We start from the raw sequence: 24,112 nt of genomic DNA on the forward strand, positions 1-24,112 counted from the left end.
AGATCCTTCTTCTTGCCCTTGAAAATGGGTGTCCCATTTGCTCTTTAATGATCATTAGGAACAAATATGCGTGATGTGTGCAATATATGTAGCATTTATATATGCATAAAGGAGTTACCTAAAGTGAACCAGGAAGAGAAGATGGAGAAGAGCAGTAACTTAGTACTTCAAAGGAGGAATTTTAAAACACTTCACACATGCCCACGAATCCAAATCTGGTTCAGAATTGAATGCTGATAAGCATGGGACTACCATTTGAGACAGATCTGGATAAGACTACAAGATACTCCCCCTCGTACTTACTTTACGTAGGCACCTCCCTGCATCCCCATCTTTTGACACAGTTCTGTAAGAGTGACCAATAGGTGTAAATCTTGGCTTCCAAGATTGGAAAAAAATGTTCCTTCCCTCAAATGGGGGAAGATGAATTTTGTGGCAAGATTTACTCTTTGTTCTGCTGTGTGGTCTGAAATCTGAGAGTTGCCTTTTCTGTTGACCCTTCAGCAGAAGCTGCAATGCTGGGTTCACCCACCTATGCGCAACAATGACAGGTCAGATGTGCTTTGGGAGGAAGCAGCTTGTCTGTGAAAATGCCTGGAGCTGGAAGGTGCTGCTAAAGAGCATTGAAATGCTGGGTGTGTGGATTACACCTTTCCACTGGTCCCACAAGGTGGGCCTGGAGAGTTCCTCCTGAGAACCAGCTGGATCTCAGTGGCCCTTCAGTCAGAAATGTTGTAGGTGCTAAAGAGAAATGCTTCTTATCCAGTTGAGCAAGTTATTTTCCTCCAGAGGGAGGAAAAACTGAGCCCTTGGGCTGAGGCAGTTTGTGTTTGGGGGATGCTGAGTTCAGTGAGGTTTAGCTGGAGCAAGTTTCTCCCTTCCATGTGTCTGCGGCTCAGCCAGACCATCAATAGAGATGTGGCAGCTATGATGGGCCCCATTCTTCACAAAGAATTTCAAGGGTATGTGTATGGCAAGATGCCCCAGCTGGCAGAGTAGGGTATGAGTCTTCTGAGGATATGTAAGTTAAAATTGCCCTCCTCTTTTACATTGTTTCCTTGACTAAGGAAATATGTCACTGCCTTCCACTATTTATGCCGCCTCTTCTCTCTGGTGCCATGCCCCAAACCTCAGCATGAGTATGAAACTGAACCCGGGGAAAGCTTTCAAGCTTTTCCAAATGTTGTGCTGCTCAGGATGCTGGGGAAGGCATGACCATTCTAACCTGGGATTTTTCGGTCGTTGATACATCTTCCTGTGTCATTTCAGCCCTCCACTGGCTGCCGAAAGGCCAGTATCCTACTGCAGCTGCAGGCAGCAGTTGAGGTCCTGAGGGACAGCTGGGCAGACCTGTAACACCTTCAGAGCAAGGAAGAAGTCATCAAAGATCATCTCCCATTGGAAAGTGAGGAATGGGAAGACCACACAAGCAAAGAGATAACTATGTAACTGTGGAGCCAGTGCTCTCAGCAGACAAGAATAAAGCTTTATGCATTAGACAGCGCCCAGGGGAGCTTCTCTGTGACCCAGGGTCTCTTGGCAAGACCTTCTCTGGAGGTGCAGCCTTGGGCCACTTCTGGGAGTTTCAACTCTGGTTTTCATGTTGCCTAACCTTCAGTGGAAGACAAGACTTCCAATAAAACTGACTCCAGAGCTGATTCCTGCTCTGACCCCATCCCTAATGCTGAGTTTCCCACTGAACTGTCCCACTAACTTTATAACTGGAGGAAAAGTTCTCATGTTTCTTTATACTCTTTTTTCTCTTTGTGTTTCTTTTAAACTTTGGAAATCTGATAAGAGAGGGTAAAGCCACGTGAGACTGAAAATTTCCATGCAGTGCCAGAGCCATTTTTTGTATATCACTATTACATGGAATTTGTTTTGGCTCCACGCTCTGATCAAGTTCAAAATGGCAAATTCACATTTTTACAGACATATGCAGATGCAGAACAATTGTCAGAGACTAAAACTACATAAGGAAAAGACTAGAAAGCACCTAGTAGGAAGAGTTTAATGACAAAGAACTATATAATTAAACATGAGACAGCATTTCTTATCAAGCGCAAAGCAGACACTATCTCGATCTGTCCTTGAGGAAAACTGCAGTTATTCCTAGAATCCTTCTCACCTCCTAGAAATCATTAAAGAGTAAATTAGGGTTTCACGTGTCTTCTCAGCTAGGCATTTGAGAGTAGTCTTTAGCAGTGCAGCATAGGAGAGTAAATTTAAAGATGCCTTGGTCAGTGGCATCAGGACTTAAATTAATTTTGTTTGGGAGCAAAGGGTAAGGAAAATGATCAAGCCCTAGTCATGCACGTGTGATCTTTAAAGCCATTTCTTTCATTACTATCAAACTAATCTCTTTCTTACCAGAGAGAGACTTATATACACCTAAATTACCCACATTGTTCCCTTTCACAGTTTACACCTTCAGTATACATTTTCTTGCAATGTTTTTAAATAAGTTTTAAATTATTTTAAAAATATTTTTGAAGAATTAATTTTTAAATATGTAAAGAAATGCCTTTAGCAGGTGCAGGGCATGGGCAGATAAGCAAACTTAACAGCCCTCTTTACATGTTACTGGCCCCTTTTATCCCCTTACCTCTCTGTTTTAATGTGCTTGTTTCTCTCCAAATCTTCATGCCTCTTTTCTCCACACCTTTGGCTCGTCCCCTGAATATCCCATAGTAGGTCTCGTGCAACCTTAAAATCCTCTTCCCTTGCATTCCACATTGTGCCCTACACTAGTGGTGATCCCCCCAGTCTGTAAGGTACTGGGACTCCCTGGGAAGGCATGTGCCTCTGATGGGATTACCGGGGCTCCCCCTCCTGCCTCTGTGATCCTTCATGTGTGATCCTTCACCCCCTAAGTGGGTCACTGATGTGCTGAGAGCTCCTGTGGTGGATTTGGGGGCAGCCAGAGAGGGTATTTGTCAGGCTCCTCCACCTACCGTTGTTCCTTTGCCTTCCTTTGTGCACATGGAGAACTTTTTATCCCATTACCTAACAGTGCAGAAGATTTTAAAGAAAAAAAAAAAAAAAAAAAGAAAGCAAAAAAGGCCCAGGAGCCAAATGAAGGATCAAAAGCAAGAGATGTGGTCAAAGCCACCAGCCAGGAAAATATCACTACAGCAATTAAATCAGCAACATCTGAGTTAGCTGTGATTAGTGTTAGTTCATCAAAAAGAGTGTCAGAGGAGATTGAGATTTTGTCTGGAGGAATCTGGAGGAAGTGAAGCAGAATCAGGTGGATTTGCTTCACTAGAAATTACTGTCTCTTCAACTATTTCCTGCCATTTTGTAACCACACTGAAACACTTGTCAATTTTTCTGTTATTGGGAGAAGATAGGATTACTTCGTTTTTACTTTGGATAATGGCTAGACAGATAAACATGCTGAATGAAGGGGTGAAGGAAGGAAGCTGATCCACTTTCTGAATCTGACAGCAATACCTCTACACAAAGATACCTGAAGAGTTGTTTGTTTTTTGGTTTTTTGGGTTTGTTTGGCTTGGGTTTTGTTTGTTTGTTTGTTTACCTGAAGATGTCATAACACTTCGTGTTGCATGCAATCAAAAACATGCTTATATCTTTTGACTGTGGTGAGAACTTAACTCTGTGACTGTGTATGGGGAAGAGGAGGGTGGGTAGGGTACATCCTTCCATCACTAGTTTTTGTTCTCTTGCTGCCACATTGAGAGTGTTCAGGCTCAATTCACATGAAAAACAGCCCTTCTGTGGTTACATGAAATGCACAGATTCTACAAACCTACTACACTACTGTAGAGTAACTGCAGGGACCAGTTGTATATTGGTTGCAGATTTTTTCCATCTGAAGTTACTGAGGAATGAATCTGAGGGTCCTTCAGGTATTCAGTGTTCTGAGGGTCATTCAGGTATTTTCATCTGCTTCGTTACTGCAAACACTCAAGGTTTCAGCTGGGAACCGATCTCAGCTGGGACAGCCCTTACACACATAATCCCACTGATTTCATCTGAATCCATTTCAAGAACAAATCACTACAGTAAATGTGAGTAGGAGAGAGCACATATATATTTTAACAGACACAGTACACGCTCTGTACACAGTTTCTCAGCAGTCACCTGTCACAATGCTGGAGACATCTGCCACCTGGAGCTTCCTTGCAGTGAGGAGCTGCTTTTCCCTAAGCTTGAGTCCTAAGTCATTGTTTAAAGGGGCAATTGTTTGGGGCAGTGGGTACACCAGACCCATCAGTTCCAGCTCCATCCAGCAGGGGCCAAGCGTACCCACAGCTGCCAGTTGATACAGTGTGCCTGGTCCTAAAATGCTGTTTTCCCCTAACCACCTTTGTTATTCTTTGGGACTGCTGTGAGAGGGGAAAAAGATATTTTCCGTAAGACAAAAACGTGCTCCATGTACCGGGAATGTCAAAAGGGCCCCCAGTTCTAATTAAGTGATGTTTATTGATCTGCACTGAACAGAATTTCATTGTGGATTTGAACAGATATGGCTTAGTATGCTGCATTGGGATGAATAAACAGGATATGCAGATAAGAGGTGCTTGAATGAAAATTATCGAGGGGAGCAAGCAACTTTTAAGCTTTCACAAGGTCTCCAATTCACTCTGATTCTTGGGAACTGAATGTAAACCTTATTAAAGGCTTATTAAGTCAGAATTTTACTGGATAGTGCACAAAAAGCATGCTCTGGCCCCTTATTTTGTCATATAGGAAAAGGAAGAACTACGTATAAAATGCACGAAATTGAAAAGACATGTAATTTACCAAACCTTTACATCAATTCCCTCTAAAAACTATTTCACCACATCCAAGTTTGTGTAGAAAGTGAAACATAAGAACTTATGATTAGCAGGAAGCCAGGGCTGATGATCTGCAGTTTGGGAGAGAATGGGCTCAGCTTGGGAACACAACAGGGAAGTAAATTGAAGCAGAGCTGCTGAAAGTGAGAACCAAGCCAGGTCACCGGTCAGCAGACGTGGGCAGGTGACACACGGGCTGCCCTCAGGGCACGGCGGCTCTGCTCCCGGGCACGCCAGAGACGGAAATCCTCCGGCTGCCCCAAACCCGAATTAAATCAATTAACTCAAGGGCCGCGAGAAGAACATAAGCAAGGGGAAAATACCACCACACCAGCTCTCCACATGCCAGGGGTCGGTGCTGTGTCTCTGTTTACAAAGGGAGGGACTCCGGCTTCAGAAACCTCCGTGGTGCCTAACTGCTGAGCAACAGGCACTGAGACGGGAAGGTCCCAACATCCCGTGAAATGGCGGCATGTGTATTCTGTGCCACTAATTAAACAGAAAAGCACTTACAGCGGCTTCCTGGGCAAATAAATGACTAAAACTTCTGTTATCTCTGCCCCTATCTTTACTGTAAACAAGGGCGTATGTTCACACCTCTCGGGTTGCCTGTCACCAGGTAAAGTGAAATACCGATCCTTGTCCCTCCAGGCAGCTCGTCGAGCCGAGGCGATACTCCCTGCGTGGACGTTGTGTGGAATAGCCACTGTTCGCCGTGGAGTTCCTGTCTCCGCGAGAGGTGCCCGCTGACAGCGGCCCTGAGGGCTCCCCCGCCCCTCAGGCAGCGCGCCCGCCCCGGTGGCTGCCGCAGGTGACACGGGCGGGACCGCGGGGCGGGGCGGGCCCGGTGGGGGGGGGGGACCCGCCCCGCTCGCAGGGACGCGGCGCCGGCATTGGCCCGGCACCGGCCCGGGGCGGCAGGACGAGCTTTGCCTCTCCTTGTGCCGCCTCCCTTCCCTCAGACAAGCCGGGAGGAAGGTGCGGGGCTGCGGCTGCCGGCGGGGAACGGGTCACCGGCACTGTCTCCGGCTGGAGGGAAGAGCTGGGGGGAGCCGCGGAGAGGGCGGCAGGAGAGGTGAGGCTGCTCTAAAAAGGGTCTCTGGGGGTAGGCGGGGGTTGTCTTGTAAATGGAGTGACTCGGAGTTAAAAAAAAGGGCGTAGAAACAACCCCGCGCCTGCAGCGCTGGGATAGAGTGAGGGCGAGTCCGTTGTTCCCTGAGGAGTCCTGGCTCCAAGCCTTGGACAGCCGGGCTGGTCCGGAGTGGTTTTGTGCCGTGGTCAGTTTGCAGGGCCCGTTCACCTGCGGTCGGGAGAACTCTTACAGGTGTCTCGCCGGCCCAGCCCCTGTTGCTGAGGCTGGAGGGAAGCGCCGCTTGCCAGCGGTTTTCCTCGCTCTCGAGACCTCCTCGCCGGGGGGGGATGCCGTGCTCCGGGACATCCCGCTGCTGCTGCCGGGGGGAGCTCCCCCGGTCCGGGGCTGAGAGCCGAGTAACTGTCAGAACTTAGCTGCGCCGTGCTCCTGTAGCCTGCTTCAATGAAAGGACTCTCTATATTTAAAAAGAGCACTTAGATCTCAGCTGAGAGATGTTAATGATCTTTGTGTAAATAGTAAACACTTACATTTCAAAACACTGAATTATTTGCATCTTCCACGGCGTCTCTGGAATGACTTGCAGAGTTGGACCTGGCCCTAAAGTTTAATGCACTTGACTGCATCTTTCCTGTGTGAGCAGAAGGATCTATGTGATTGCCATTGCAGGATGAAGGTCGCCTAAATCTGGGGACAGATTGTCAAGTTACTAGTATTTTTGAGCTTTCTCAAAAAGTGTAAGGGGAAGGGAATTAGAACATGTTGTGGTGATGCATCCCTCCCATTCATTTACAACACATGATTGACAGGATGCTCTAAAAAGAAACTTGATTTTATTTGCTAGAAGAAGTGATCAAAGTATTGCAACAAAACATTTGTGTGTTTATATGTATCAGAGAATTGAAGCTCTCTGTGATGGAGTGTTTAAAAGACTGACCAATCAAACCACTTTATTTAACTTGTATACAGCAACAATGCAGTTTTCCAGTTATTAGTTCTTAATTACCATCAGTAATTTCCCAAACAGTTCTTAGCAATCATATATGTAGTAGTAAATCTAGGAGTATTCAATGCCCTGGAGCTGATGCCCTATATTTAGCAATGATGACTACAGTTCTTGATGGTTTGTTTCAGTTGCCGGAGTCCAAGTAAAGCACTTGAGAACTCCTTGGCAAGAGAAGCTGGAATCAAAGTAAGCGTTTTGTGATTTTCATAAATTACCATCTTTCTTTCCTAATTGTTAATGTGCTATGCACCTTTGCTACCTCCCTGGAAGAAAAGGAGGTGATCTCATCAGCCTTTCACATAGTTTATATTATTTGAGGGAGTAAGCTTACCTTAGTGTTGCTAGGCACCTTTCTTATTTGTTTTGCAGGGTTATTCTGGTTCCATCAGACATATCTCTTCTTCATTCTGCAGTTTTATTTTAGTTTCATCTGACAACTTTCCTGCCCAGTCTACATCCTTTTTTCTTGTCTTGCAGATTTTACTATTTTCACATGATTTCCTGTGCACTATTTGGACAAGTATACTGCAAGTCTCTGTTCATTTGTGGTTGTGCGTTATTTATATATTTGATGTATACTAAGTTATAAAATACTGCTGCTACTGTTGTTGCAGTGTTAAAAAATGCTTATACACTGTTACAAATTACCATATTTTAGTGTGCTTCTGTCTAGGTGTAAGGCAAGGAAATAATAAGCATCTTGTTTAGTTTGCTTCTGCCTTGTGTGTGCAGCAGGTCTCTACTTTGGCTGTAAGGCATGTTCTTGAATTTCCTGAAGCTGTCATTGGACCTGTCTCTTGTTAAAGAAACTTTCCTCCAGCATCTCTTGCAGCCCAAAATAATGTATTATCAGTTTCACTGTCAGACTTTTAAAATTCAGTGAAATAACTCTTCATGTTCTTGTTTCCAATGCTTACAAAGGCCAAAGTAAAGAAAACTCCCTTGCCCTCAAAAATGAATGACAGAAAAGTGAATTTGTTTTTTCTCTAAAATACTGGATAAGAGACCATGGACAGGCATTCTCTGGAATAAACTCCTGTTGTTCTGCAGGAGACATTGGCCAGATTCCCAAGTGGAAATATTGCTCCAATTTAGTACTTGGAGAAAACCTTTGATGCTTGCACAGAAGGTGAAATTTTAACAGTTGCATCTAGGAAGAAGGCTTAACCAGGAAAGCAGTAGGATGAAGTTAAAATGGCTTCTTTTCTACCCTGTATTGTTTCCTGTGCTCATGGCAGAAAGGGATTTTTCAAACAAAAATCTAATAAGAAAACATTATTTGCAAGGAAACACAAAACCAATTCATAGTCTTTCTGTAGGAAAAAGAATTTTTAATTTTAATTTTCTTTTAAAATGATGGTTCTGTCCCATGGAAATCACTCTTCATTCAATAGTGACTTGTTTTGAACCATAGTGAAGACTTTTTTTTCTCTGCACAGAAAGTACTTTTCACCCAGGATAGCTGACTAATGAATGACTGCTGACAACAGTAGGCAAATTTCTGGTGCTTGAAATCAGTGCTTCTGGTGCTGTTGCATTTCAAGTCAGCTTATTTGGGTTGCTCATAAGTCAGTTTAAGGAGGCTCCTTAATTTGGTCTTACAATGCCAAACCACTTATGCTTTATGGTATGTCAAGCCAGTAATGTTGCAGTTGCTGTATTAGCATTCTCCAGTGCTTTGGCTTATTTGGGCATAAAGAAAGTGACAGCTGATTTTAGCAGTCTTGTTCGTACTTCATTCTTGTGGTAGGGAGTCTTTCCAATTCATCTGGGTACAGCAACTGGCTGTGCTAGATTCTTACTTCATGTTATAAGGTTTCCTTTCTATATGTAATTTGACTCTGCTTATTGCACTGAGAGCAGCAAAGGGCAGAGGTATAACATACATATGAGGAGGAGGAAAAGAATATTTCTTCCCCTTCTTTATTTTACAATTCTTTATCTGGACGATAATGCCAGACTTTTTTTGACCTGAATCCCACTCAGTATCCTGTGCTATACACAAAATTAATGATCAACTTAACAATTTGTTGCCCAGAGAGATTGTGAACTCCTCATCCCTGTGATGATCAATGACTGTGAGAAAGAAAAATTTACTTTTAGAAGAAGATTTATACTGCAGAGGAACATAGCAAGATGGAGGGGGAAAAAATGGGCAGGGGCATGTTCCACTAGACCTCATCCCTCAGGAGGTGTTGTAGACCAGGCTGGATGTGGCTCTGAGTAATGTGGTGTAGTGGAACATGCCCCTGCCCATGGCAGGGGATTGTAAATAAAAATAAAGGTAAAAAGAAAGTAAATGCTTATTTGTAACTATCAGAACAAAGTCCTTGATTCACTGCCAGGTGATTTTGTTCTACAAAAGTATCAAACAGTATTGGTAAAAATCTGTATGAAATTGCCTGCTCAGTGTCTGATTCTGGCTGACTGATAAACTGACAGAGATTTACTTCTGTACAGGCTGGATGGACTACCGTTAGCCTGTGTAATCTCAGCCATGTAGCTAGTGTTCCAGTAGTAAGTCAGCATAATCAAGGACTCCTGAGTTAGAAATGGTTGTACACCGTCAGCTTGTAGATGTTAAAATCTACCGCCAATCTCTTCTTCTCTAATGAATTTAAGTGGCTAGTGTGATTAAGAGATAACATTAAATATAGAACAACAGTTATGAAAAATTAAGGGTGAGGTCCAAAAACCCTGTGTAATTGCACTTAAGGCACTGTAAGCAAAAGGTATGGGCCTAAGTCCTAGGCAGAAATCTATCAAACAGCCAGAAGTAGTGAGCCTTTGACCTTATATTCTGGCCCTGACCACACAAAACATTTTTTTAGTCCTGGGGTAACTTATGTTAATGGAAATGTCATTGATTTTACCTTGCTTCACAGTGATTACGTTACTTCTCTGGAGGTTAAGAGATTTGGATTAAAAATTAATACTTCACATTACTCTCCTGTTCCTCCTGCTGTACTAGAACTGGACTGCTATGTAGTCAGGAATGCAGGTCTGCCTGGATGAGGAGGGAAGTCAGAAGAGAGCCTGATTTTAGTTGTGGTGGTCTGATTGAGAGAGAGCGCACCTGGCTTTCCGTTTCTGCTTGCAAGGTTGTGACACCACTTTGATAGTCATTCTGTGAGGTGTAATCCTTGGTAGTTCAGCCATAGGAAGGGTCAAGAGATAACCCAAGAAGATTCAAATGCACATTCCCTTGTTCACCAAAATATATGACAGTCTCTGAAGGATTTACTTGGTTCAGTCGTCTTGGGAGCTCTGGATTTGGCTGCTTCCTGGGTATGTGCTGTAGCTCCTGGGCAAGCGAGCTAACACCTTTCATAGCTATGCTCCTAAAGAATGAGCCACTCCTGCAAAACTAAATACCTGTTCAGGGACAGGCCTTACACTGTGAGCCCCAGCCTCACAGACTCTAAAGTCCTGATTTTGCTTCCTGTGCATGAAAAACAATTTCAGACACAACCTTTTGCTCCCTCCCTCCTGCTCCTATGCTATTCAGTAGCATTCATAGGGCAAATCCCATTCACACAGTGTGATTTGTCACCACACCTCATTCAGTGCAACTGAAGGCTGCTCTAAAAGCTGTTCCCTGCTTTAGGCTTCTCATGAGTAGCAATTTGGTTTAACTCTTACCATACCCTTTCAGGCTCTTCGCATCATAGTGCACCTTGCTTTTTGGTTCTAGAGTGCTCTGTTTGCATCTGTCCATAAGTATTCAGTGAAACTGGTACCAGTCAGGGAAAAGACATGATACAGCCCAGCCCAGCAGTGCAAACAATCTCGTGAGTGAACTTTTCATCGCTGATAGACTTCCTGTTTTTCTTACAATTTAATATTGATATTAAGGAGGACTAACGTTGCTACTGGCTAGTTTCAACTTAGCCAGAATGATCCTGATAGCAGATGGAATTTTCTTATTACAGGGCTATTGGTTAAAATGTCATTATCCATGGGAAGATGAGTGATTTTCTTCTCAATAGGGAGATATAGTGAGCTTTTTTAATGTGCCTATTAAAAAAACCCAACAAAACAAACTAACCAACCAAACAATAGCCCTGAAATAAAAACTCTGTTGCAAAGGTTAACTTAATTTTGGACTGAGATGAGATCTGATTCTGACGAGTCTACCTGCAGACAGCAGACTAATTTTTTTTAACCATTTTGATTTTTAACTTATCTGGAAACTTTGCCGTAGTGCTTTTTTCCCCACCTCACTCTTTGGCTTACTTATTGTTTCTATGACTGCAGGACTCCTGAAGAATATTCTCTTTCCTCTAGCAGTTGATTTCTGCTGGTAATTGGATTCTGTGTGAGGCCCTGTTTTCGGGTAGGTTTGTGCTTCAGTTACTGTGACAAGGACCAGATTAATTGACGCAAGCTTTCTTAGTAGCCTTCGGATTATGTAATTTATTAGGTGGGCAATTTTAGCCTTCAAAACCTGCATGAGTGTCTAAGGTGAGTGGTTAGTCACTTTGTGAGAAAGGACAGCCAAAGGGCTGGTTTTGTTCACTGACTCTTTGTGCACATTATTAATCAGTTAAACAGAGCCGTAGTTACAATAACAAGGCTGGTAGCTGAAAAGTAGGGGGCTGCAGTGACAAATAAGAGTGATTTAGGTAAGGGATTATTTTGTTTCCCACAGCTACTTATTTATGCGGTTAATTGTGTCTGAGAATGATGGAGTGCCTTTTGCAATGTTCTGTGTGATCCCAGATTCGTGTTAGGCTACAGGCAAAGGTGCTCTGGTGAAGCTGAGATCAGTAACCTCTGCCAGGGCAGTCAAAGACGACATGAAATGTTGCCTTCTTGATTTGGCAGTTCTGTGCTTAACCTGTACCACAGAGCTGTGTTGTGCACCCTCCTGTAGAGGAAATGTGCTACCAGCAGTGACCTGAGCAGATGGCTGTGACAGTGCTTTATAACAGATCAAAGAGATGAATAAAAGGGGCAACTTGTTAACCCACAAGTTCCTAGTATTGCAAACACAGTGGAGGAAAATCAGTCTGTCAGTGATGGTGGCTGTCTTGCTCAACTAACTCATCACCTTGACTTCAAGGAGTGAGAGTGCAACTCACAGGGGCACAACAGATGCTGACTAATGGAATCCCATAAGAATAGGACAGAAAACATCAGAGAAGTCACATGCATAGGCTTTGAAAAAAAACCCCTTTCAGAGCTTCTTCAGAAATTGTATAATTCAGTCTTCCAATTGGTGTTCAAAGCTGAAACTGCTCTATCAACTGTCTTACTGTCAGCTCAACTTAGCATTAGTCTAAGTAATTATTTGAATGCAAATCCATGTCTGCTATTTGTAACATGAATTTCATCAGTGCTGCTAGCCCCTTAATAAAGCCCTCCTGTTGGACAGCCCGCATTAGCAAAGAGTCAGAATTACCCAGTGACTGTAAACTGCAGTTCGGTTCTTCGTTTTCAGATAGAAAAGATTATTTAACCAAGATGCAGGAAGTGTGTCACTTCCCAGTAGCCACTGACAGGAAATACTTGTTAATTAGTCACAGTTTTGCACACTTCCATTCTCCAATAGTACAATTTCCAGAAGAGAATCCTAGCTAAAAAGTATCCAATGCTTGCTGGAGAAAAAGGAAGAAATGTGAAGGTAGGATAGCTCTTAAGTCTCCAGTAGCTAAACTTGTCAACATTTCTTCTTTAGCCTTTTTTATAATTTTTTTATTTTGTTTCCCCTTTTCTTTTCTTTTTTATTAAGGACTTCCTAGTACATAATGGATGTTTGCATTTGACTTGCATTAGTGCAGTGCTCATTAGCCTTTTTGAAGAGAGGCATTTGGCAGCTCCTGGTTCTGTATGAAAGTTCTCTATGGGATGCTGCAGGTGAGAGAAATAACAGGTGCATTTTCCATCCTGCAATAAAAGTTTGTGAGAAGGGAACGGAGGTACTGTTGTCCCATTCTCACTGTTATCTTTCACGCTGAATCCATATGTTTAAGGTGGCAAGTGTCCCGAAGAAGAGAGTGAGCACTTCTTTCCTGTAGAAAGAAAGGAAGGCTTTGGCATCTTAACAAAACCTTTCTAAGGAATTAATCAGTTACTTGTATTAGAAGTTTCAAGGTTGGCTGCTTTTTTTCTTTCTTTTTTTTTTTTTTCTCCTTTTTTTTTTTTTAAATTGTCTTGTAATTTTATTGGGAAAACATTCAGAAAGACCTAGCCTTTAAAAGCAGAAATGTGTCAGATAATCATATGTAGATGATGTAGAGGAGACACTTCCCAGAGTAACTGGTGTACTTCCAATCTCTCTTAAAGGTTTTAGTGTTTTACTTAAATCTATATTCAAACAAGACATAAACCCATGCTATTAAGCTGGACCTTGTCTGTGTCTAAAACCAATGTTGACATGAAGAATGAGAAAGTGACAATGGGAGCTTGAGTCTTGTGAGCCCCTCATGCTTCTGCTTTTGGAAGGAGTCTAGTCCCTCTGTAAAGGGAGATGAGAATAATTGTTACACAAATGGCTATGGTCTGCCTGTAGAGATCTAGAGGACTGAGTCACCTTCATTACTATATTTCAAGTCCCTTACCCTGTGAAGGCATTCTTTGTTTTTTAATTCTTGATGAAAAGCATTAGCAACTAGAAGAATGAAGTTCTTCTAAACGAACTGTTACTAATTCAAACAATGCACCTACCAGAACTAAACCAGAACAAAGTACTAATGATGTGATGTACAAGGAAATATAACTTGATTTGAAGATATGCTGATCTTATTTATATTACCTTGGTGGAATTTGTAATTTTGAAGATTCTTGAAGTTTGGTTCTTTTTAAGTAGTCTTATACTTGTGGCAATGTGAAATAAATGGCGGGACACCTACAGTTAGTCTGGCAATGGTCACAGGGAAAAGAAACATTTAGGTGTGTTTCTCTGTGGCTTCTCTTTAACTTATGAGCCTCTTACTCCAGAGACCACATCCTCTTAATACCGCTGGCCTAATGATCATATATCATAATAGGTATAGAGACTGACATTCTTAGGCAGTGCTGCTGGTATCCAAACCCTATGAAAGAAATGGCAAGCTGCCATATGTGATTAGAGGGATTAGGCCACAACCAAAGCAAATTATTCTTTTCTCTTCCAATATCCAGTTGTTAACTTTTATCCTCTTTCTATTATTAACTTTTATTCTTCAGAATAAATTGTCCTTACAGTCTTCAAAGTGATGAAGGTCTTAACGTCTTACCAAACAAGGATAAAATGAAATCACAGGGAGAGTCATGTGGACCAGCAAATCAGATGTTGCTGAAGAAGAGGAGAACTTTTCTCAACTGTTTGTATTACTCCAGCTGAATTTCCTCCTCTTTCAGCTGGTTGAACATCATTGTGTAAGGCTGTCAGTGAAAGTATCTTAAGATTGCAACTATTTCACAGGTTAAAAGCAACAAAAATAATTTTGATACTTTTGAGCAAGGGTAAGGTGTGATCAAAACTTGGGCATAATTTTTAAATTTTTCCCCAGTGTGGCTGTTTTGAATGGTTATCTGGTCCTAGAATTGCAGATAAGTGGATTCTTTTCCTTAACAGGAGAACACATAGGCTTATTACTGGAATAAAATGAAGCCCTGATGTGTTAATAAGGCAACATTGGAGTTACTCTCACCATAGAAATCCCTCGCTTCTGCAAAGTTCCCTGTTCCACCAACGCTCTCTACTTCAAGAGCTAGATAAGAACTTCTCTACCTCCCACTGATTAAACATACATGTAGGCAAATACTGTTTTCTAAGCTAATCTCTGGGACTGTTGGAAATGTGATATGCTGTGTACGCTCCAGTGCTACAATTTTGGAAATGCTCTGATAACACTTCTTGTAAGAGCAGCTGGATTGGCTACAGATATGCATATCTTACTGGATGATCTTTTCCTTTCTGCATCTTCAAGAATTAAAATGACAACAGGCCTTCTTGTCCTTGTTTTAAGTTCATGTCCTCACCATTGTGGGCAACTGTGTTTTAAAACTCCCTTGAATGATGACTTAAGTCTGTCTTCAGAGTTAATAGTTTTTCTTTCTCCACTGTGTAAATTGAAATCCATAATCCTCTGATCTTCTGCACAAATATGTTCATGACCATTTGTGCTTGTGCCAATACTGGCATTTAGCCAAATTAGCTGTTCTCCCTTAATGGGATTTACAGAAAAATTATATTCTCTAAACCTGGGATGGTGCTGAGTTACCTGTGAATGTACTGCACTGCTTAAATGAGAAGACCAGAGAATGACATTTTTTCAGGAGACTGTGATGACTTGTTTGCTGTTGCAAAGCTGAATCTTGTAGGGCTCATAGTCAGAGGTACCATTACTGCCTAATGCGACCTCCCAGGTTTGCAGGGGCCAATTCTGCAAAGCTCTGATTGCTCTTAGTGTTCCTCTCGGCTTCCTTGATTCAAAATAAAGGTTTATTATTTCCTGAGCATGGGTGTAGACCAAACTTCATTACTTCTGAGAATGAGTTTCTCTGCAGACACAAATTGTTCTATTGCACAATTCCATTAATCTGTCTTCCTCACCTTCCTGTTGCCTTATGTGTGGACTTCCAACTCATCCTCTTTGCTAGTGTTGATATGTTGTAGCAGTGCAGAAATAAAATTAGGCAAACGTGTAGCTTTCCAATGTATAAACCCAAACATTCCTTTTTTTAAGAGCCAGTAGGTTACTTGTAGCCGAATGCTTTACAGAGTTAAGAGGTGTACACAGGAGAGTTGCTGATCAGCCAGGCCTGAAGGGTAGTTGTGCAACTGAAGGAGTTGACACAAATAGGTGTGTGAAGTAGTGAGAAGCATAGGATTTGGCTGTCACCTTCTTCCTCTTGTTAGAAGGCATTGGCTGCAAGACAGATTCCCTGAGCAAAGCTCTAGCACTTGGGTCTACTGTACGAGGACCAGTTGGAAAAGTAGCTTTGCAATATAAATTTGGGATATCATGCAGTTTCTGCATGCAAAAGGAAGTCTCGTTGGTTTAAATGGAACATCTGGTTCTGGGGTTTTCCTGTTTGTTTTCTGATCCTACTGGTGAACTCAATGTCAGACATGGCAAACTACTCCAACCTTTTCCTTGCCTCTCTCATTACATCCCATAGATATACACTGAGTAAAAACTTTAAAATATAAACTATTATTGTGGTACCTCTTACCATAATATCTGTTGCTGTATTATCTCTTAGTGTTCGTAATGCAGTATTCAAATTAACCTTCCCCTTTTGTATTTGGGAGAAAGGGGCTGGAGAGGGAGGGGGACAAACAGAGCTTCCTGTAGGATGAATGAGTTTGTAGACAAAGTTTTCTTTCTCTTATGATTTCTGTTCTAGAAAAATGTGAAGCCTTACTTGAAAAAATTGAAAACTGCCTGAGAGGTTTTGAGAAATTTTGCAAGATAAAATTTTTGGATGAGTGCCTGGCCTAAACCACTTGGAAGCTGTGAGCAGCTTAACAATGTGTGTAGGGAAAACTACGTTTTGAGTCTTCTTTCTGTTTCTTTTATTGCCAAAAATAGAAGCTTACATGCATGAATAACATAAAACATAATTTGAGATTCCTCGTTATTACAGGGATTAGAAGTTTTTCAGAGAAGGGAAGATTTTTGTGTGGTTTCACTTGAATTTAAGGCTTAAGAAAAAAATTATGCCAATTATGCTATGTCTCACAAATGTTAGTCTATAGCACGTTAGTCTGTAGCCTTTCTTCAGAAATCTGTCAATGTGGCATTTCTATTGATTTCTGTGATTTAATCAGTTTGACACGGATCTTTCAGTCTTATTTGAAACTTGTGTCTGAAAACTTTCCTGTCAAAGAACTTCCCACTGAACTTGCAGTGATATCAAACAAACTGTTGAGACCTCTCAGTTCTTCCTGACTTGCATAGAGGCTTTTCAGAGAAAAGATTTTCAAAAGAAAAAAAAATTAAGGTTTGGTAGATGGTAGTGGGTGACTTGAAGTGGAGGAAGGCATTGACTTTTTTTTATTATTAAATTAGCCTTAGATTTTATGACACTTTAGGCTAGAAGTCTTTACCATCTGTGTTTAGAATCAGTGCTAATAATCTTTTGCAGAAAGACAGCCTTGCAGTAACTTGTATCAACCAGTCTCATGAGACTGGTTAAGTACATCACAGACAGAAAGAGGTTTTCTTGTTCATGAAGACATTAAAAGCCACTCTAGTTTCAGTTTGTGACTGGTATAGTTCCAGTGACTAAAGACTTTATTGTAGTCAATTGTGATACAATTTGTACTATATGGATGGTACGCATTAAAGGGGGAGAAAACATCCTAACTGATTGTTGCTAGTTTTTTCAGTCTGCTTAACAAGTGAGATCAGAGGCCAGTTTTTCAGGCACTTGGACATGGCTTAATGAAGCATTATGTTCTTAGCTTTGCAAAAGAATCTAAGGGGTCTCAGCTGCGCTACTCAGGATTGGGGGAGCTTTTTATCATAATCTGGGGTGGAAGCAAAACCAACTTCTATGGTGCTATGTAAATCTGAATACAGGATGAGTGCAAGCAGAGCTGGGAATCAGAGTTCATGTAGGATTCTCCTCTGAAGAGCTGTAAGGAAAATCTGCTTCAGTTAAGAGAGACATAGTCAGTATGTTAAACCTGGTTCCACAGTGCACAGGGCTGTGTTTTGCTATGTTGTGTGACATCTACCAGGAAAAAGCGGTGAAGAGGAGCCTGCCAGGGAAGGTGGTATCTTGATATCTTGCCTCTGATTGAAAACAAAGTGGGAGTGCAACCTTAGTTGAAGAAAGTGCTCTACAGAGTGATGGTACCTGAGAAGTTTAGTAGTAGTGAAGCTTGCTGTGAGGTCTCACAGCCCCTGTGGATGTGCCCTTGCAAACTGTTGTTCATTTTGGGAGAACCGAAGTTCTGTTTCCCCTAGTTTAATTGATTTGTGTACTGAGAGACATCAATGAAGTCTGCAGCCTGATCAACTGTTTCTTTTAGATTTTTAAATTATTATAATTGGACAGTGTAACACTTCTCCTCTCAGCCTTCTTTAACATAAAGACATGATAAGATGTCTACAACAACTTTCTTGCAGACTTGATTGATCTTGGGCAAGAATTTTGCCCAATTTACAAGAAAAATCTTTGATAATTCTAGTTCATAGGTGTCCATTGTTTGCAGCAGCAACATAAACTTATGTGACTCTCATTGCCTATGCCCTTGCTATTCCGCCAGCATCCAGAGCTTTGGATTAGCACTGCAGATGCTGCTTGGTGTGGAAAGTTTCCACGTGACAGTTGAAACAGATATCCATACTTGTTCATAAGATGGAGTTCATACTGTTGTGGATAATCAACAAATTCAGGGTTGTTATGTTTGTCGGTAGTCCACTTTGTACTTTTGTCCAATTATAAACCTGTCATTTTCTAAATGTAAATGAAGTAATAGAAGGCAGGTTCTTAGAGATACTAAAGGTTACTAAGGTAATATCAACCTCGTGGAACAAAATCACAATGAGAATCATGGAGAAAAATATGGCAGCTGAACATGACCACATGCATAGAGTGGTTTGGCGTTGGGATTGTTGTGGGGATAATCATCAATGTGGCTGCAGCCGCCTTCCAGATATGTAAGAAATGCTGCTATTTTTAGAAATTAGGTTTCCCTTTGAGTGCTGCCAGTGCCAATATCTTGCTTTAATCACCTGGTTGACATCTGTGGCCCAGGGGAGCAAGCGCAAGGACTCATTGCATGATTTTAGTGCTCGATATGAGGTCAGCATCCTGTCTGCCAGATGACAGTGTCAGTCCACAAGGGCCCAAGGAATACACCCACAACCCTGAAGGACTGTGATTGAGCTGCCTAATGCAGAGACTTGTCCAGTAACTACATCTGCTTCTCTTCTGTCTCTCACCAGGTTTGGCACTAGGGATGCTTCTGAGACTTACATTAAATTCAAACTATTTCTTTTTTCTCTGGCTTTATTACACCCATGGTTCTGTAATCCTGAGGCACTAAGACACCTTACACCAGACACAACTGACTCCCCTCCCCGACCCCACATCCTTAATTTCTTTGAGGAAGACATCTTTGACTCTGACAAATTGGAATTGCCTTGTAAGTGAATAGTCCTCTGAAACCAGGGCCTATAAAACAGAGGCAGAACAGTATTTCTAATTACTGCTTGCAAATGCAGTTTGGTTTGTACAAAGCAATGATGTTCGTGTTACTGCATGACTTGTAATTCCACATACTCATGATGGTTGCAAATAAATTATTTCACATTTATTTTGTATGTTCTGTGGGACAGTGATGGAGCCTTCCTTTTTTTGTTACTTTAAATGAATGCGATAAATGCTCTTGACTTATTTTGTTTTGTTTTCCCCCTTCCCCCACCTCCAAATTGTTCTGCAAAACAACTTAAAATGCACTTATTTTAAAATGTACCATTTGAGGGACACTTGATTTTGTGTTTTAGGGTGTGAGTTGCCGTATTGGGAAGGAATATATTTTCATGGCCACCTTGTGCAAGAGGCCTGTAAAACAGGTTTGACTTGAAGTGACCATTTGAACTTCATAAAGTAGTTTAATCACACTGAAAAACTTGTTTCTTTTAATTAAAAATGCATACATAATCTACTTCCTTGATCCCTGATATTACAACTTGTTCTTCCTTGTCTCTTTTTTAGGGGATGTTTTGTTTGTTCTCAAACACTGGATATGCTGAGTCAGTGAACTGTTACTTCAGGAAACAGAGCTGAGAGGACCAGCTGAGAAGACATCATTATTATGGCAAGCAGGAATGCAACACTTTCCCAGAAGTCTCTCTTCTAGGGAAGCACACACATACTGTACTGCAAGAAAGCAACATTTGGGACTTTTTAAAACACTAACTGTAACCTGGTCCAGCTTTCTCAGTGACTGCTGAAAAAGACTTTTCTTCTCTAACTCTAAAGCAGGCTACAAGACTATCCTCAGCAGGATTTACCAGCCCCTACACACATAACAAGATGATTGACCTAAGCTTTCTAACAGAGGAGGAACAAGAGGCAATAATGAAGGTGCTGCAACGGGATGCAGAACTTAAAAGAGCTGAAGAAGAGAGAGTCAGGTAAGAGGTCCAGCACCCTGGGTTGTTTTGGGAAGACCCACATAGTTCATATACTGAATTACTCATGAGTAGATTAGAACAATTTTTGTGAAGGGCCCCGTACTCCGCAGTATATGTGGTTTGGAGATTCTTTTACTCTGGACTAGATTTAGCGTAGTCTCTGGATTAAATGCCTCTACCACACAAATGATTCACTACTGACCAAAATTATTTCAGACCCTTATAATTCCCTAAGGAGCCAAGAACACCTGGTATACATCTGTCTGGATACGCATCTGCCTTGGTTTGCTCAGAAGATGATTCAATTTGCAAGTGTCAAAACCACTGCAAAATGAACTAATGCATGATAAGCAGAGGGAGTTGATTCAAAATGAGCACTAGCACCCCAAATAAACAAAAAGCATGGTTGCAGTCAGCAATATGTCTGAACGCTGAAGTTATACCTCAAATACTTGAGGTGCAATATATTGGAGCTGCAGTCCAGAAGAGGTATGAACATTATGCCCTACTGCCAAGAGAAGTCCTTGCATAAAAATCCTGCTCATTTTCTCTGTGATGTCACAGATAGAGCAATGTGTTTTTATTCTGGAGTGTTTTATGTACTGGGAGATTTTCCAGGAGCTACTATTAGGGTAACTGCTATGACTAGAAATGCATACAAGGAGAGCAGCATTGCCCATGTACTGTGAAAGTTATCTACACAGGCATAAATAGCAGCTGAATAGTTGCTTCAGCTGATAGCTGCCTACTCAAGAGGGAGGATTTTAGTAGTCAGCTCTTTTTTTTCTTTTTTTCAGTGTGAGGGAAATTATCTATTACAAGGTACACAAAATAATAAGTGGACATATAATGAAAAAGGGAGCCTGAGGTGCTGAAAACTCAAAGTGCTATAACACAAATAAATGTTTTCAGGTCTCAGTGAAAGTAGGATTTTCTCTCACTGATTCGGTAGTCTTGTTTAAGATTCCTTCTCTTTGTGATGTTCTTCATTAAGTCCTCTATTTCCAATTTAAATGATTTGAAATTATTCCAACCATGATGCATCTCTGCTTCTCTTCTGGTGAGAAAGGTTTTTTTGACAAATGGCCTCTGTGCAGGCATACCCTATACCCTGCAAAGGAAACAGCAGCCTACCACTTGCCCTAAGAGCAGTATTCATTTTGCTGTGTATGCTTGTGCAGCCTTGAAGTTGTTTTATCAGCATGTGGTCAGCATTTTGTAGAGTTATTCTTCTTGCTTCTTTTAGTGTAAGAGCAATAAAGGGTAAATAACTTCTTTGGATTAAAAAAGCTTTTCCACTCAAGGCATTTGCTTTACTGAAGGCCGAAGGAAAAATCATTACAGGCAATATTTACCCTTGCCCTCCCCCCCATCTTAATGCAACCTGAGGAGGTGTTTTCACCACATAGTTTTGTCTTCTGCTTTAAAAAACAGTAAACCGACTTTCCTCTAACAAAACTGGCATTTTATTTACTGTAAGTAGAAAAACACTGGGTTTAGTCTTGGAATGTTACATCAGTGCCAGACAGTGAAAGTGTTCAGGCAAAGTAATTGTAGATGTGAATTTGAAAACAGCATTTGGGGAAAGGAACTTTTCTTGGAACAGAAATTCAAAAAAACCACTCTCAGTAGTGGCCTGAAAGGACTGTCAACAAGTATTTTTGTTCGTGTAGCTTCACTTTTGCCATTTGTAATTCTAGTTCAAGAGGGTGTGGTGGAAAATGCAAGAGACTGCAGGTTGTAGCAGCCTATAATCAGCACGTTTGTTTCTTCAATAAAATGCCTCTTCTGGTTTCTGAATATTGTAATTTCTGAGATACTGGAAGCTTATATATGAAATGGATTTTTCTGCTCAGTTGTGGAACATGGAGCTTGCTTTTTATATCTTATATATTAAAACACTACTTGAATTATATCTCCAGCCAAAGAGATGTGATATTTTAGTTTGGATTCAGGAACCTGGCACACCTGGAAGATTCCAAGAGCTGGAATCAACTGTCATCATTCAAACATCACACACTGACAAAGTGTTGTTTGTATGTGTATATAATGGAAGTCTTTCAATGTGATTTTTTTTTTCCCTCTAGAAGAATTTCTGAGGTTTGAAGGGTATTCTCCTAATCTGTGCCATGTTCCTGGATCATGGACAAACTGGTAACATGACAAAATCCTCTTTGAGCAACTTCCTAGTGGAATTTTACAAGTCACCTGATAGAGTCACTCCCCTGCTAACAGTTCCCAGTATTGCTAATCTGTAGTAAAACTGCACTGATTAGGCTGGTCTGCAGCCTCCTTAAGGCAGTCTGCTTTAATTCTTGGTTTGTTGAATACTGTAATAGGTGTTTGCCTCATTCTGCAGCTCCTCTTGTGCTGGGCTGAATCAAGATTATAGGTTTAGAAGAACACTGCTTTGGGAACAGCACGCCTGCTTCCTCTTTCACCTCTGCTGAGGCTTGTTCCAAAGGAGAGGGGATATCGGTATTTTCTTCTCACTGGCAAAAAGGTGATGAAGAAGTCTCAGATGACAAGCAGGTGTGATGCAACGAAAGCAAAAACATTGCATCCTTTTTTTATTCCTAGTGAAGGAAGATGCCTCTCTTTGCTTCATTGCCCCAGGAGCTGCTGCCAGTCACTGAATGTCAGTGTTGCTGGGGAGGGGGGAAAAGGCATAAAATGGGAGAGTCAAGTGACAGCTTGTCAAGACTAGAAGCTGTTTTTCAGCATATTACCAACTTATTTATTTTGTTGTTGTTGTTGTCCTCATTCCTGTCCAGGAATCTCTGATATGCCCTGCTCCAGCATTGAACAAGTGAGTGGGCTAAGTACATGACTGAATTTCCTGGCAGTACCTCCAGCATAGCCCCTAAGGACTACTTTTACAGATGTGTGCTTCAGAATTAACATAATTTTGAGCCCTTTCTGGAGACAGTAACGTGAACAGAAATATATCTGTCTGTGAAGTTGTGGAGTGTGGTTGGGTGACTTCTGTGGTGGAGTGGCTGGCCCCTGGCACCAGCATGTCTGAAGCACAAGGCTGTTGTGGTTGCCTCTGTGACAGAGATCTCTGCTGTGGCTGTCAGCCCTTCCCTGCAGAACCTCCTGGCAGTGCTCCTGTGGGCTGTGCTTGGGATTGTTTGCTCCCTGTGTAAGCTGGAGGAGGTTAATGATAGGGGAAATTCTGATGTGGGATTGTTTGTGTGGTGGGTGAGTGGGTGGTGACTGCTGTGTGCCAAACCCCTTTGATACATACATTGGTGTGGCATTGCAAAAAAAGAGGAAGCTTCAGGGGTCTGATTCTGCTGGGAGTGGGTGGCTGTTGAAACTCTACTGTAAATTATTCTTAGGTTCTTGTCAGCTTTGATAGATATCCTCTTCAATTACTTTTCAAGACAGTATTCCTTATATTGTACTCTGTTAGAAGGAAGGTGCTTTTTTGTGTGATGGGATATATTTAAGGTATCAGGGTGACATTAGGGTTAACCAGACTTACACTAAAGTATGAAAATGACTGTCACCAGAATACATTCTTAAAAATCTTCATAAAATACTTTTCTGTTAGATGTATCAACATTTCTCTTTTGAACTGTAAGGTGCACCTGTCTGGGCAGAAAAGGATAAGTTCATGTCTTCTTGATGAATTCCCCTATGGACCTTGCTTAGCACCAAATGTGATTCTCAAAATACAGTGACTGTTGAGGAAATAGAACAATTTCATTCTCTTGCAGAATGTACATGTCATTATTTATCTTTTTTAAGGAAGCCAGCTAACATAAGAATGACGGTGCTTTTGGTGGGGAGGTTGGTGTCAGCTCACCTTGTAAATTGCCAGTAAAGAAAAGCAGGACTGTTTTTATCTTAATCTGATGAGATAACTGGGGTTAAGGAAGAGACCTTACTGGTCTTGGTAATAGATATGGCATTGGACTATACTGTGAAATGGGCTGATATCTTTTATTCACAGTGTTGATTGATAATTTGTCTACCAGTAGCAGATAGATTATTTGACTAGATGATGCTTTTTTGGGACTGCTAGTGAAGCAGGTAGATGGAGCTTATTTTGTATGGTAGAAGAGTGTGCTTAAGGCAAAAAGTGGATAATAATAATGCGTTTTAACCTCTAAATTGA

At 41.5% G+C, this 24,112-nt stretch overlaps 1 protein-coding gene across 1 annotated transcript in view; it reads left to right on the top strand.

The window, feature by feature from the left end:
- Positions 1-5,778: 5,778 nt before the first annotated feature.
- The window catches only part of SYTL2 (synaptotagmin like 2), a 53,432-nt gene continuing 35,098 nt past the window's right edge, over positions 5,779-24,112 (top strand). The window contains exons 1-2 of the mRNA XM_050332272.1: positions 5,779-5,880; positions 19,565-19,986. Coding sequence (XP_050188229.1) covers positions 19,886-19,986 — 101 coding nt within the window. The 5' untranslated portion in view covers positions 5,779-5,880; positions 19,565-19,885. The remainder of the gene's footprint in view (positions 5,881-19,564; positions 19,987-24,112) is intronic.

The sequence above is a fragment of the Myiozetetes cayanensis genome, unplaced genomic scaffold (genome assembly GCF_022539395.1).
Source record: "Myiozetetes cayanensis isolate MyiCay16 unplaced genomic scaffold, myiCay2020 scf5-8, whole genome shotgun sequence".
Lineage (NCBI taxonomy): Eukaryota > Metazoa > Chordata > Aves > Passeriformes > Tyrannidae > Myiozetetes > Myiozetetes cayanensis.